Below are 14,871 nucleotides of genomic sequence, written 5' to 3' on the forward strand. Positions count from 1 at the left end.
GAACGCGCGAGTGGTTTGCATACTACTGCAACTCTACAAAAGCACAAGTTTTAGTTTGTTGAGTTTTAACGTACATGTAGGAGGCATGTGTTGGCGCCGCCTCCTCGCAGCGCCGCTCTTCTTCTTCTACCTCACAATCTCTCTTATTTTCTCTCACGAGCACACATATATAAAAACTCAAAAGAAACACACACAGACACATGCACCAGGGAGAAAGAAATTGTTTCTATGCCCAACCGGCTGCCTTTTCTTATTAACTTACAAGACTTTAAATAGAGGCACACATGTACTACTACTGCCGGTCTCCTCTCCACTAGCCGTCAGATTAGGCCACGAGTAACAACCCATTGGCAACACCCCACGATTCGGCCGTCACAGCTGAATACTCGGTCCACATCTGAGCCTATCTAACAGCTATGGAGCTTGGTCAAGCAACTGTGCATGCAACATCTGATAGATGCCCGCACATGCACCCTCTCTATCTTAACCAGGAATATCTTAACTAACTAAACACACTCAGCTTGCATGTGCACACGTGATCACAACTCCACGTGCTCACATTGCCGCAGCCTCACGTCTCAAACTCGACTACATGTATGACTATGCTCACACTTTCCTCTTGACAAGATTAAACCTAACAATCACCTCCTTAATCTTGTCACGCCAACTCGCCAAATCGTTATGCGGATCGCCCGCAACACCATCCTGGTCGATGCCGTCACAGCGTCGGTCACCACCACATTCTCCATCTAGTCGTGGTCGACGCCTTCGCGGCGCCCATCACTACGTCCTCTTGCCGCACATGGCAGCCACCTCTTGACGTGGACGACGCCATCACGATGCCGATCATGATGCCCTCATTATCTTGCGGCATCGCACCGCAACCGCATGTTTGTCACCGGTGCCACAACTCGCAGGTGACTCACCATCATGTTGTCGACGATGACACACCTTGTCGATGACTCGCACATGGAACTCCTCACGGCAATGGCCTCCGCTCCATGGCCATCACCTCCTTGCGGCCGGTGACACAACTTACCTCGCAGCATACCTTTCTCCATCACTCGTGACGCAGCTCGACGATGATGAAGACACACACCAGCCGCTAGCAGCATCACGCCACCAACGGCGTCTACCTTGCGCCACCGACGTCCCCGTCACATGGAGTCCACCGCATCGCCTCCATCGTGTCCGCCATGGCAACCACAGCGCCGCGCAACTCCATAGGCCGACACACTGCCCGGAGCTTTGCGCAGCCGCTATCGAACGCCGCCATCGCTGGTACGCCTCCTGCATGGCGAACCACGTCCAAGACAACCAAGCTCATGATACCAATTGTTGGCGTCGCCTCCTCGCAGCCTCACGTCTCAAACTCGACTACATGTATGACTATGCTCACACTTTCCTCTTGACAAGATTAAACCTAACAACATGCGGCTTGTGTTGTGGGTTGGCGAGAGGAGGCTGGTGTTGAGGTGTTGAGGTGTTGAACGACCAGGACAACAGGGCATCATTTCCTCAAGATTCACAAATTGACATTCATCATTCTGTACCACCTCCAGGCTTCAACATTTATTTACACATCAACTCTACACCATTTTCACATATTGTTTATATGGTTCCAAGATTATGGTAAAAACAAGAACTACTCAAATAGTTCATTACACATGCATGAAGGCACAAGATCCGAGAGGAAATCCTAGCCGTCGATACTCGGCCCTCCTCCACTTCTTCCCCTCCTCGCCGCCATCCACAGTGCCGTCGTGCGAAGCCTGGCTGGTAGGACGGCGGCGGGGCTTCTCCCCACCCTCTCCGTCTCGGCTGGCGCTGTACAACGAGACTGAGAGGAGCGCCGAGCGAGCGTGGGGTCAGAAGGTGCGGCGGGCGGGTCTCCCGACGATGTCATGCGCAGCGCGGCGGCGACCTTCTTGTGGCGAGGTTGTGACTGCGTTGGGCATGACCGGTGGTCGCGGGTGCCATCGGATCCAGGTCGGATTCATCTAGATCCTGTCTTTGGACACCGTCGGTCGCCGCGCGGTGGTGGTGGTCATCGCTGGCCATGTCGGATCGCTGGATTCGGCATCTGGAGATCTATGATGGGTTCTTGTCGATCCCCCTTCCTGGTGGGTTGAGCCCCATGTCTCTTTCATCTCTGCAGGTTTCGATTCATGGCTCGTTGCTCGATCCAGAGCAGATGGAGGTTTGGTGGTATAGGATGGGACTGGAGGAAATTTTAGTCGGCTTGTTCAGCCCGGCATCGGCGACGCCACTCGACGTCGTTACCCTTCATGGAGGAGAAGCCGAGGTCTGTACTATCCACCCCGAACCCCTCCCGGTGAAAGTCCAAAATTCAGTCTGGATTGGGCGATGGCGGCGTTCTGCGCATTGTATCCTCCATGGAGGCGCCGTCTTGGGAGGACCTCGCGTTCGGGGGAGAGATGATGTGGGTTGTGTGCTTCGTGTAGCTCTAGTAGCGGCAATGGTGTGGAGGTTTCCAGGTGGTGCGGCGTTGTATCTACCGCGCCGATGACGACGAGTATTGACGGCATGGTGCAGCTGGATATCATCGATGGATGCGGCTGGATGGTCGAGCGTAGGGAGGTGGCGCTGTCTGGCACATGGTGGCATCGACTGCAGGCTAGCAAGGTTTGTGTGCCAGTCCTTGCTTTGGAGATGGATTTGTGGAAGACGGCTGCAGCGGCCTCGAGTGTGCCGCACCGGTGTGTGACCCAGTCCCGGTATGTGGTTGGGATGGGGCACCCGACATTAGATGTTAGGTTTTAGTGTGATGGCTGTTTGATATTAGACTCGGACATTCTGCACTCTTGCATCAAGGGGATAGGAGTAGCGATAGGTGTTGCCAAGATGGTGACTTCAGGCTTACTGATGTATTACTTTGTAAAGTCTTTGTGAATAATTAATAAAGTGTGGCTACATGCATCGCCAAGATGAGAGGCCGGGGGTACATCCTCCTTTTCAAGAAACATCTGTGACATAATTACATTGTATTCATGAAATTTTAAATACTATACAAGCCATAAGTTTGTACATAATTTACATACAAATACAAACTATACTTAATTAAAATGGATGTGTGCAATTATTTGATATTTGTGTGCATAGGAGAATATGTGGCATATGACACTCTTTCTATGCAGTGGGGTAAGAAGGCTCCATCGCAAGGCCACACATGCCTCTCTTGTCGGCAATGTCCTTCTCCATTCTTAAATATCCGTTCTCGCCCCATGTTGTTCCCCATGAATTCTTCAACAACCAATACTTTGTGCCGTCGCTGGTCTTGCCATAACCAATAGCTGCAATACCATGGTCTAGGTCAGTGCCGCATGAGCCAGTCATTACTCCACCTTTGTAAAACTGGAACGTCATATCTCCTCCATCTACAGCTACCGAGACGGGTTGACTTGCGACGGCTTGCATGAGGGCTCCCTCGTTGTTGGCTGGAACATCCTCATAGCTTTTGATGGTTGCAGCACCATTGGTTCCACTCTTGCACTTGTCATCTGCCGCGGTATATGGGTAGTTGGACTCAGTGGTGAGACCATCATTCTTGATTATGAACTTAAAGGCATTGTCCATGAGCCCTCCTTCACAACCTTGGTCTTCACCATGGACATCACAATCCACTAACTCTTGCTCCGACAGTGAGATAAGCTTGCCAGTTTTGAGTTTAACGATGCCCTCCGTAGCGGCGACAGCAGAAAACGCCCAACAACAACCTACGTGTGGTTATGTTTCAGTAGATACTATCAGGCGGCATTCTCAAAAAAGTAAACATATATGCAATAAATCCTCATCCTTAATATACTCACCACACTGGCCTTGATCCTTGATAGGAGTGACTGCACCTTTGGTCCTCCAGTCTACGGTTGCAGGAAGTGCATCGAGACTTACGTTTTCATACCTGAATCCGGTAGGAACCCTCTCCATGTTTGGTTTGTAACCCTTGTTAGCCTTTGTCCCCTTGAACTCCTCGTTGGTGAGGTCGGTGAACTGATTGATACCCAAATAGAATTTGTGGTTCTCGGCGTTAAACGACTCGATGAACCCAACATTGGTCTTGAACACCTCATACCGATGTGCCTTCTCAGTAGCGTCTTTGTACACACGATTGTACTGCACCATCCAACTCTCGTGCCTTGCCACCATCGACAAGTCATCATTCAGCTCGCGAGCTGCAAGGACCGAACTGCAGAAGCAGAGGCATCCGAGCATGCCAATGATCAAAGATTTTGAGATGGTCATCATATGTTTGATGGACTACTTGATACTACCAGTGTGCAATGTGTGCTGTGCTTTGTTTCTGCGAATGGAACCGGGTGACTTATAGAGTTCCATGCATGTATTTAAGTATAGGGGATGAAGAGGGTCTGCTGCGTAGCGGTGAAGTACGTTTAGTGGATGGATGTTATAAATCAAACGTACTTAACGTCTAATGCGCGGATAGTATAAATCAAATAGACTTAGTTGAATGGGCTTGCACGGTGATGTTGATAGATTATTCTATTAATTTTATTTCCATGTATCTTTATAACGTTTTGGCGTGGGTATGAGGGACAAATATATAAGTTTTCTCTCGTCTTTGCAATGCATGTATAAGCTTTGTACACGCTAAATTTATTTTGGAGAGTAACATAATTGTGGGTATCTACAGAGAATATACTAAGAATCCTTGTAGCTGCCAATATAAAATGATTAGATGTGCCGCTTATAGAGACCAGGAGTGTAACACAAATGGTGATTGAGAAGGTGTTTCAGCGGCGTGCTTCTGACTCGTTCTTCAAATTCCTTGCCTTCTTGCAGCATTGGCATCCGCTCGTTAGGACCCAGGACCGGGGCCGGCTTCAGCACTACCTGGACGCGTTGATGGCGGCCGCCCGATGGCTCTCCTCTTCCTTGCTTGCTGCCTAGCTTGTTCCCGTGAGGGCATTTTTTGTTTCTTCTCTTTTATTGGGCTGTACTGTGTTGTTTTTTTTTCCGAAAAGGAGGCGTTGCCCCGGCCTCTGCATCGAGTGATGCATACAACCATTTTATTAATAACGCAGAATGGTCCGAGAAAAAAGTTACAAAGTAGTCCGAGTAATGAGAAAAACAAGAAAAAAAGAAGTTACACGGCGATCAGACCATCGAAAAACCGACTACAACCCACGGATAAGCTGGACTAAGTACCAATCCTATTAGCATGCCGCCATCCATATCGGTTGAAGATAACCTGAGCTACCATCTCCCATCGGACACACCCAGTAACCAAAGGCTCCCTGGTTTCCACAGGAGTGAGTAAGGACCACGTGCGGATCAAGGCGGTAGCCCTGAAGATGACCTGCAAAAAGTTAATGTGATGCAATCTGTTAAAAACTAGATCATTTCTGCAGTTCCATATCGCCCACAACAAGGCACAAGTTCCAACCCGAATTAGTTTGGCATAAAGTACATTAACCCCGTTTAGCCACGTCCCAAATAACATGCGAATGCTAGTAGGCGGGGTAATGTTGAAAGCAATTTGTAATGAGCGCCATACTAATTTAGCCATAGGGCAATCCAGAAAGAGGTGTTTAATCGACTCATTCGTTTGACAGAAGCTACATCTTTTATTTCCTTTCCAGTTTCTTTTAGCCAAGTTGTCCTTAGTTAAAACAACTCCCTTGTGAACAAACCACGTGAAGATTTTTATTTTAAGGGGAACCTTGACCTTCCAAATATGCATGGACTTTGAAATAGGCGACATATCAATAATATGGTCGTACATTGATTTCACTGAGAAAGTACCATTGGTGGTCAACCTCCAACGAATACTATCTGGAAAATCAGACAGAGAAATATCCATCAGTCTTCTGACAAGATGTAACCAACTAACCCATCTATTTCCGATCAAGGCTCTGCGAAATTGAATGTTAAGAGGAGTATGCCGCAACAATGCCGCAACAGAAGTCTGTTTTCGTTGTGCAATATGATAAAGTTGCGGATACTGTATAGCCAAAGGCTGCGGTCCTAACCAAGTATCTTCCCAGAATCTAGTACTTTCACCATTACCAATGACGAATCTAGTTCTGTTAAAGAAAGCAGCCTTTGTCCTCATTAGACCCTTCCAAAAAGGGGAATCACCCGGTCGCGCAGTGACCTGGGCTAGGGTTTTGTGCTGTAGATATTTGTTCTTTAGAATTTGAACCCACATCCCTTGTGATTCGACAGACAATCTGAATAACCACTTGCTAAGCAGGCATCTGTTCTTGACCTCTAGATTTTCAATTCCCAAACCCCCTTGATCCTTGGGTCTACAAATAATATCCCATCTAGCAAGTCTATATTTAGTCTTGACCTCATCGCTCTGCCAGAAAAATCGAGATCGATAGGAATCCAACCTTTTCCGCACCCCAACAGGCACTAGGAAAAAGGATAAGAGAAACATTGGCATACTTGTCAACACTGAGTTGACAAGAACTAAACGTCCTCCATAGGATAAAAGCTTGCCCTTCCAGCAACTTAGCTTTTTCTCAAAACGATCCTCGATACATCTCCACTCTTTTATGGTCAACTTTCGGTGATGAATGGGGATACCTAAATATGAAAACGGTAGCCTACCACCCTCGCAGCTAAAAAGTTGGTAGTACGTGGGATGTTCAGCTTGTGCATCCCCAAAGCAGAAAAGCTCACTTTTGTGAAAATTAATTTTCAACCCAGATAGTTGTTCAAATAAGCATAATATGAGTTTCAAATTTCTGGCCTTTTTAAGATCATGTTCCATGAAAGGACCGTGTCGTCCGCATATTGTAGGATCGAGACACCCCAGCGGACTCTTTTTTTTATTTCTTTGTTCGGACATGTTTGTTGGATTCTGTTCGTTGTGCTTTATCTATAAAGCGGGGCAAAAGCCCGTTTCGAGAGTTAAGACAACTTAACTAAGCATTTCATCGTCTATATTAAACTAAAAGACACTCGCTAAATTGGACACACCGTGCAAAGCACTAAGTAACATACGTAACCAACACAGCCGACACTTTTCTCCTCCTCCCCATGATTTGTAGGGCTACAAAAAAGATACTCGAGAACCGAGCAGAGTACACATGCACGGATAGGTGGGCTAGGGCAAGATAAAGGCACTGTTTGTTTCAGAAGTCTCAAGACTTTTTCTAGTCCAAACTAAAAAGTCCCTAGTCCCTACCCGTTTGTTTTCATGGACTAAATAAAGACTAGAGGTCATTAAATGACATGCAAAAAGACCATGTTATCCCTAGTAATATACTAAAAGTTATTAAATGACGTGCTAATAGTAGGGGCAGTGTTGGAAAAAGTGTAAAAAAAGTTTCAAAAAAACCCTCCCATAAAGACTTCTTCCTTTAGTCCCAAATACCACCTTTTAGTTCCTAAAAGTCCTTCCTATTTATTTTGCATGGGAACACCAAAAAATTTGTGGAAACAAACACCCCAAAGATCGGTGGGCAGCTGAGAACCAAAGTGAACACATGACACAAGCACTGCATACGTGACCAATCTATGAGAAAAGGGAGATGACTGATTGTAAAAGGCAACATCCACGCAAAACAGTTAGGAGGACGTACAACACCCGATTTCTAGCGAACATAAAAAGTTGGGATACTTTGGCACCCTGAGCTTCAAACGTCGTGGGTCACTTTTTAAAAAAAAAAAGGAGAATCAGTCCCCCAGCCTCTGCATCAATCTATGAATGCAGTCATTTTATTAAACAAGAAACCAGACAAAGTCTAAAGTTGGGAAGTACAGATCAAAACTTGGATAAAAACCGCTTGCAAGCGGAAAATAACTGCAACATTCGGCGAAAACAAACAAATGGACTATGATGCCTATACACCTAGTCTATTAGTAGCTTGTCATCCAAACCGGCTGAAGATAGCCCCTGCTACCGTCTCCCAGCTGTTGCACCCAATATTCATAAGCTTCCTGGAGTCCACATGACTGGGTAACGACCACGTACGGATCCAACCTGTAGCTCTGTGAATACTTTTGCCATTAAAAATCAGATCGTTTCTCGTGTTTTATATAGCCCAAAATAGCACACTTACTCCAATTTTGATATAATTCTCTATAGTTACGTCCACTACGTTGAGCCACGTCCCAAATAGCGTGTTAATGCTTGTTGGTTGAGAAATGTTAGAAGCTATTTGTACAATGCGCCATAAAAGTTTAGCGAAAGGACAATCAAGAAAGAGATGTTTAACTGTTTCATTTTGATCACAATAGAAACATTTATGACTCCCTATCTATCATCTTCTTATCAAATTATCTTTGGTTAACATAGCCCCCTTGTGTATGAACCACATGAAAATATTAATTCTGAGCGCCATTTTGATCTTCCAAATATGTAAAAATCTTGAAAGTGTTCCAGAATTATTGAGATTAATGTACATTGATTTCACCATAAATCTACCAGGGTAGTTAATTTCCAGTGAATGAAATCTATATGGTCTGACAGTTGAACATCCATCAAACGTCTTACCAAGTGCATCTAGACAACCCATCTTTCTCCCACTATCACTCGCTTGAATTGAATATTTAGAGGTATTGATTGAAATACTTTCGCAACGTAATCTTTCTTATGTTGTACAATATTATAAAGTGAAGGATATTGCAAAGCCAGCGGCGTATCCCCCAGCCATGTGTCTTCCCAGAATCTGGTCGCGGGTCACCTTGATCTCGTTTGCTCCCCTCTTTGTGGGCTAGGTTATCATCTTTGGAACTGCAGTTCATCGCCGATCGATTCGGCAAGGCACGTCTATGCAACTCGGCACTGTGCCGAGCACAAGAGCCAGCGTTGAGGTAATGCCTAGGACCTACATCAACAATCCGCCAGCCCACCCCGACTTGCCAGCTTGTGGCGATGGTGGAGTTCTCCTACCTATCTTGGATGAATATGAGTTTTGGGGGGAAGAGGGGTCGGATAGCCGCATGTTGGAAATATGTCCTAGAGGCAATAGTAAATGTTATTGTTTATTTTCATGTTTATAGTTAATGTTAATATTTATATGCTAGAATTGGCATGGTTCCTGAATGTGAGATTCAGAGAAAAACTCACATGCATGTGCGGAAACATAAACGTAAATATGTTTCTAGTATCGCACCTAATACTAGCTCACTCGTTTGATGATAATCCCGTTTTCCTAATCATATGTCATTTTAAAATAATAAGGATGCCAACAACAATGACAACTCATTCTTAAAGGAACAATGGTGTTTAACAAACCTAACCGAATGATATACTATGAGAGCACATCATCACAATGTTATAAGTACAATCATATAAGTGTTATCGTGTACTCACTCCTTAGATCATGAGAGTATCACGTACATTCATGCTGGACGGTATACTATGTGGATTGTCAAACGTTAAACATAACATGGTGATTATAAACGCAGCTTTCGCGTACATCGGAAAAACATATGCCTATCTAGGGACTCAATAGTTGTTGGGATTTACTCCTTCAACGATGGAGAGTTACTCTTCGGGCCCACTCGGCTTTACGATATCCATTGTCGTGTGGCCACAAACAGTGTGCTATGATCATAGGTATACTGAAATACAGAAACGAGAAAAGAGAACAAAATCAGTAACAAGGATAACTTAGTATTATGATCAAGTTGTTTTTGTGAAACTCAATGCAATTGCATTAAGCAGTGTGCGAAGCCAAATCGCTAGCCACTAAAGCGGATACACATGGGTCATGACCGTGAGTTACATTGTTCGGTTCTCCGACCAGCAGCGAGCCCTTCATCGCAAGGGTGTGAGCTACCTCATTACAGGTTCTAGAGCAGTGCACAATCTTACACTCAATAAAATTACAAAGGATAAAAGCTTTCAAACGGTCTACAACAACATCCAGGCATGAGAGATCAACACCAGCACCATCCAATACTTCCTTCAACGGTAGAGCATCAGTTTCCAAGTAGACCCTGCCCATTCTCAGATCTGACTCCAAGTGAAGAGCAGCTTCAGCCGCAAGCATCCCTGAGTGCAGCGGGTTCAGCAAGTTTGGTAGGAAACCAGTTGCACATGCCATCTCCTCTCCCACATGATCCCTGAAAACCGCCCCAGCCTCCATTACACTCGTTTGGTTTGAACGAGCCATCAATGTTAATTTTAATCCACCCAGTCAGTGGTGGTTTCCATCGCTTCGAATCATCCCAGTATTGCTTGGTTCCAGCTGGATATCTCGAAACCCGCCTGTCTGATGCTCTATAATCTAGACGAGCTCCTCGCTCCATTTTCCTTTTTCCTCCTTCCCTGCGATTGCTGTGTTCACACCACCAATTCCACATGAGAGTGACAATGAGAGCTTGCTTCTCCCCACCAAGATTTGTCAATTTCTCCATCATTGATAAAGTTGTGTTCTGATCCATAAGCAACAGTCTCTCCTCCTACAGCCCACACAACCTCCATATCTCCTTTACTTGTTTGCATTTGAAGAGCAGATGCCCCCATCCTCACCATTTGCTTGATAGACACTGCACCGCATGGAGATATCCAGTCCTCTTCTCTGGAGGTTCATGCAAACAGCCATCGAGTTGTGAGTCAACCTCCACATGAAATGTTTTATCTTACATGGGACCGTCATCCGCCAGATCTTCTTCCAAGTGGAAGCATTGTTCACCTCTCGAGCCCCCGATGCAACACCTCTCGGCCCCCTCCAAGTTTTTATCGTGCATATGCACCCAATATGCAGATTTAACAGATAATTTGCCCCTCCTTTCGAAGTGCCAAGCCAACATATCATCCAGCTCACAATTTATGGGGATTGACAAAATCCAGGAGGTATCTTCCGCATTGAAAGTGTCCCTAACAAGTGCTTCATCCCATGAAATAGTAGTCAGGTTGATAAGCTCTCCGACCTTCGACAAAATGTTTGTGCCCCTTTGTGTAGCCGGCCGCCTAGTTGTTCCCCTAGGTATCCAAGGGCCCTTCCTCATATTTGTTGGTTGTCCGTTGCCAATCCTCCAAATATGCCCCTTCTTTAGAATTTTGATTCCTTGCAGAATACTCCTCCAGGTATAGGACATATTGCTCGTATCCCCACATTCAACAAATTTCCATCGGGGAAGTATTTAGCCCCTAGAACTCGCGTGCATAGGGACTCTGGTTGTTGCAACATTCTCCATCCTTGTCTCGCGAGCATAGCCATGTTGAAACTGTGGATTTTGCGGAAATCCAGCCCCCCTCACTCTTTCGCTTTATCATCTTCTCCCAAATCAGCCAATGAATCTTATTGGATTTATCATGCTGGCTCCACCAGTATTTGCACACCAAAGTGCTAATTTCCTCACACATGGTCTTTGTCAAGTCAAAAAATGACATAGTGAAGGTGGGAATCGCCTGCGCCACCGCCTTGATCAAGAGTTCTTTTCCCATCTGAGAGAGCATCTTCTCCTGCCAACCGCTAATCCTTTGTAGAATCCTATCAATTATATGTCTCAAGGTCTTGGATCTTGATTTGTGCACATGGATTGGCATGTCCAGGTATCTTTCTTTCAGAGCCTTTTTCTCAATTCCCAGAGTGCCCATGACATCCTCCTTATCCTTTGCATTCACATTACCACTAAAGAAAGCCGCAATATTATCTTTGTTAATGGTTTGGCCCGAGCTTGCTTCATACACCTGTAGTAAACACTGAATCTGCTCCGCACTCTCTTTATTTGCCTTGAAAAGAATGAGGGAATCATCCATAAAGAGCAGATGGGAAATGCTAGGGGCATTCGGACACTCCTTAATCCCCTGGATCAAATTGTTCTCCTCGGCTTTTGTTAGTAAACACGAGAAAGCTTCTGCACACAACAAGAAAAGATAAGGGGACAGCGGGTCCCCCTGTCTCAACCCCCTCTTAGGTAACACTTCCTCGGTGACGTCTCCATTGATCTTGATGCGATACTTTACTGTCCTCACACACTTCATAATCAGCCCCACAAACCTTCGGTGGAAACCCATTTTAGTCATCATAGCTTCCAAGAAATGCCATTCAACCCAGTCATACACCTTGCTCATATCCAATTTCACTGCAGCATAGGCCTCCTTCCCAATTCTTTTGTTGCGCATATAGTGGATAGCCTCGTAAGAAAGCAACACATTATCAGTCAGGAGCCTACTAGGCACAAAGGCACTCTAGGTCGGAGAGATGATCCCGGGCAAGATCACTTTCAACCTCTCTGAGAGAATCTTGGATATGATCTTATATACCACATTACAAAGGCTTATAGGTCTCACGTTCTTCATGCAGTTCGGGTTCTTCACCTTTGGGATCAGCGTGATGGATGTGCTGTTCCAATCACTTGGTGTGGCCCCCATTCAAATAAGCTAGCACTTCCTGTGTGATTTTGTCACCCAGTTCCACCCAGTAGTGCTTGTAGAAAATTGATGGCATACCATCCTCCCGTGGTGCCTTTAGGCCCCCAATATCCTTGAGGGCCGCCTTAATCTCATCAACACTAAAATCTGCCATTAGGACACAATCCATATCCCTTGTTACCCAACTCTCGCCAAAATTCAGAACCTCGTCATGATTTGTTATGCCCTCTGAATTGAACAGTTGTGCAAAATAGTTAGTGATAGCCTCCTTCTTTTCCTCCTCTTTCACCTCCCAACTCCAATCTTCATGCCTCAACTTCCCTATCATATTTATTCTTGTTCGCTCTTTAACACTTGCGTGAAAAAAGAGGTGTTTCTGTCCTCCTTCCTTAACCAGGTAATCTGTGCATGCTATTTATAATAGGTGTTCAGTTGCTCCTTGCTACCTCTTGAGCTTGCGTTGATTTTTTTCCCTTGAAGAGGAAAGGGTGATGCAGCACAGTAGCAGTAAGTATTTCCCTCAGTTTGAGAACCAAGGTATCAATCCAGTAGGAGTATCAAGATGAAGCACCGATGTACCTGCACAAAAACAGCAAACTTGCGCCCAACGCTACAAAGGGGTTGTCAATCCCTTCACGATTGATTGCAAGGTGAGATGTGAAGGCGGAAAGTGCAACAAAGTAAAAGTGTAGGGCTGAAAATATGATGTGAAGTAGACCCGGGGGCCATAGTGTTCACTAGAGGCTTCTCTCAAAATAGGAAATATTATGGTGGGTGAACGAATTACTGTCGAGCAATTGATAGAACCGCGCAAAGTCATGACGATATCTAAGGCAATGATCATACATATAGGCATCACGTCCGAGACAAGTAGACCGATACTTTCTGCATCTACTACTATTACTCCACACATCGACCGCTATCCAGCATGCATCTAGTATATTGTCTTTGGTACTCAAACCATAAGTAGCCCTCATCATGGATTCATAAGGCAATCTTATTTTCTTTCCAGGAAAATGTTCCATGCCCTTCTTTAAAGGAAATTGAAATATAATATTCCCTTCCTTCATATCGATGACAGCACCAATAGTCCTTAGGAAAGGTCTACCAAGAATGATAGGACATGTAGGATTGCAATCAATATCAAGCACAATGAAATCTACGGGTACATAGTTCCTATTTGCAATAATAAGAACATCATTGATCCTTCCCATAGGTTTCTTAACAGTAGAATCCGCTAGATGCAAATTAAGAGAGCACTCATCAATCTCATTAAAGCTTAGAACATCACATAAAGACTTTGGAATCGCGGGAACACTAGCACCCAAATCACACAAAGCATTGCATTCATAGTTTTTGATCTTGATTTTGATAGTAGGTTCCCACTCATCATGAAGTTTTCTAGGAATAGAAACTTCCAATTCAAGTTTCTCTTCAAGAGATTTCATCATAGCATCGACGATATGATCGGTAAAGGCCTTGTTTTGGCTATAAGCGTGTGGAGAGTTTAGCATGGATTGCATCAAGGAAATACATTCAATCAAAGAGCAACTATCATAATTGAATTCCTTGAAATCCAAAGTAGTAGTTTCATTACTACTCAAAGTTTTGATATCCTCTACTCCACTTTCAATGCTTTTAGCATCAAGATAGATAGACTCCGAATCATTGGGGCGTTTCTCAACCAATGTGGATTCATATCCAGCCCCATCATCATTAGGTTTGACACTAGAAAACAAGGATTTAATGGGAGTCACACCAAGCACTTTAAGATCTTCGTGATTCTCATCACAAATTTCAGGTTTAGCAGCCATTTTATTGACTAAGGTAGCCTGTTTATCAGAAATCTGGCCTACCAATTTTTCAAGACGAGCAAACTGAGAATTTAGCGCAAGGAATTCTTTGGTCATATCATCAACTTCTTTATTCATAAAAGCCATAAAAGAATTTTGCTCCCTTAGTTCTCTACGGAAGTAACTATTATAATCAAACTGTGTAGACATGAAGCCTTTAACACTAGTTTCAATTTCTTCCAACCTTGTGTAGTAAGCATCATAATCCTTTGGTTGGGCCATACAGGGCTTAGCAGGCAGACAAGCGCGCAAGCGAACAGAGAGCAAGCGAAAGCAAAGGGCAAACAAAAAAGGCAAATATTTTTGTAAATTTTTGTTTTTCAGAAGTGGGGGAGAGGAAAACGACAGGCAAAAGAGTAAATGCAAGAGATGAGTTTGCAACACTTACTTGGATAAGCTTCACTTGATGCTCCCCGGCAACGGTGCCAGAAATTCTTCTTGCTACCTCTTGAGCTTGCGTTGGTTTTGTCCCTTGAAGAGGAAAGGGTGATGCATCACAGTAGCAGTAAGTATTTCCCTCAGTTTGAGAACCAAGGTATCAATCCAGTAGGAGTATCAAGATGAAGCACCGATGTACCTGCGCAAAAACAGCAAACTTGCACCCAACGCTACAAAGGGGTTGTCAATCCCTTCACGATTGATTGCAAGGTGAGATCTGAAGGCGGAAAGTGCAACAAAGTAAAAGTGTAGAGCTGA

At 44.8% G+C, this 14,871-nt stretch overlaps 1 protein-coding gene across 1 annotated transcript; it reads right to left on the bottom strand.

The window, feature by feature from the left end:
- Positions 1-3,150: 3,150 nt before the first annotated feature.
- Positions 3,151-4,266, bottom strand: LOC123400999 (senescence-specific cysteine protease SAG39-like). Its single transcript, XM_045094715.1, has 2 exons — positions 3,831-4,266; positions 3,151-3,737 (listed from the first exon to the last, which is right to left on the bottom strand). The coding sequence occupies exons 1-2, from the start codon at positions 4,264-4,266 to the stop codon at positions 3,151-3,153; spliced, it is 1,023 nt and encodes a 340-aa protein (XP_044950650.1).
- Between the last annotated feature and the right edge of the window lie 10,605 nt (positions 4,267-14,871).

This window comes from Hordeum vulgare, chromosome 6H (assembly GCF_904849725.1).
Source record: "Hordeum vulgare subsp. vulgare chromosome 6H, MorexV3_pseudomolecules_assembly, whole genome shotgun sequence".
NCBI classification, from domain to species: Eukaryota; Viridiplantae; Streptophyta; class Magnoliopsida; order Poales; family Poaceae; genus Hordeum; species Hordeum vulgare.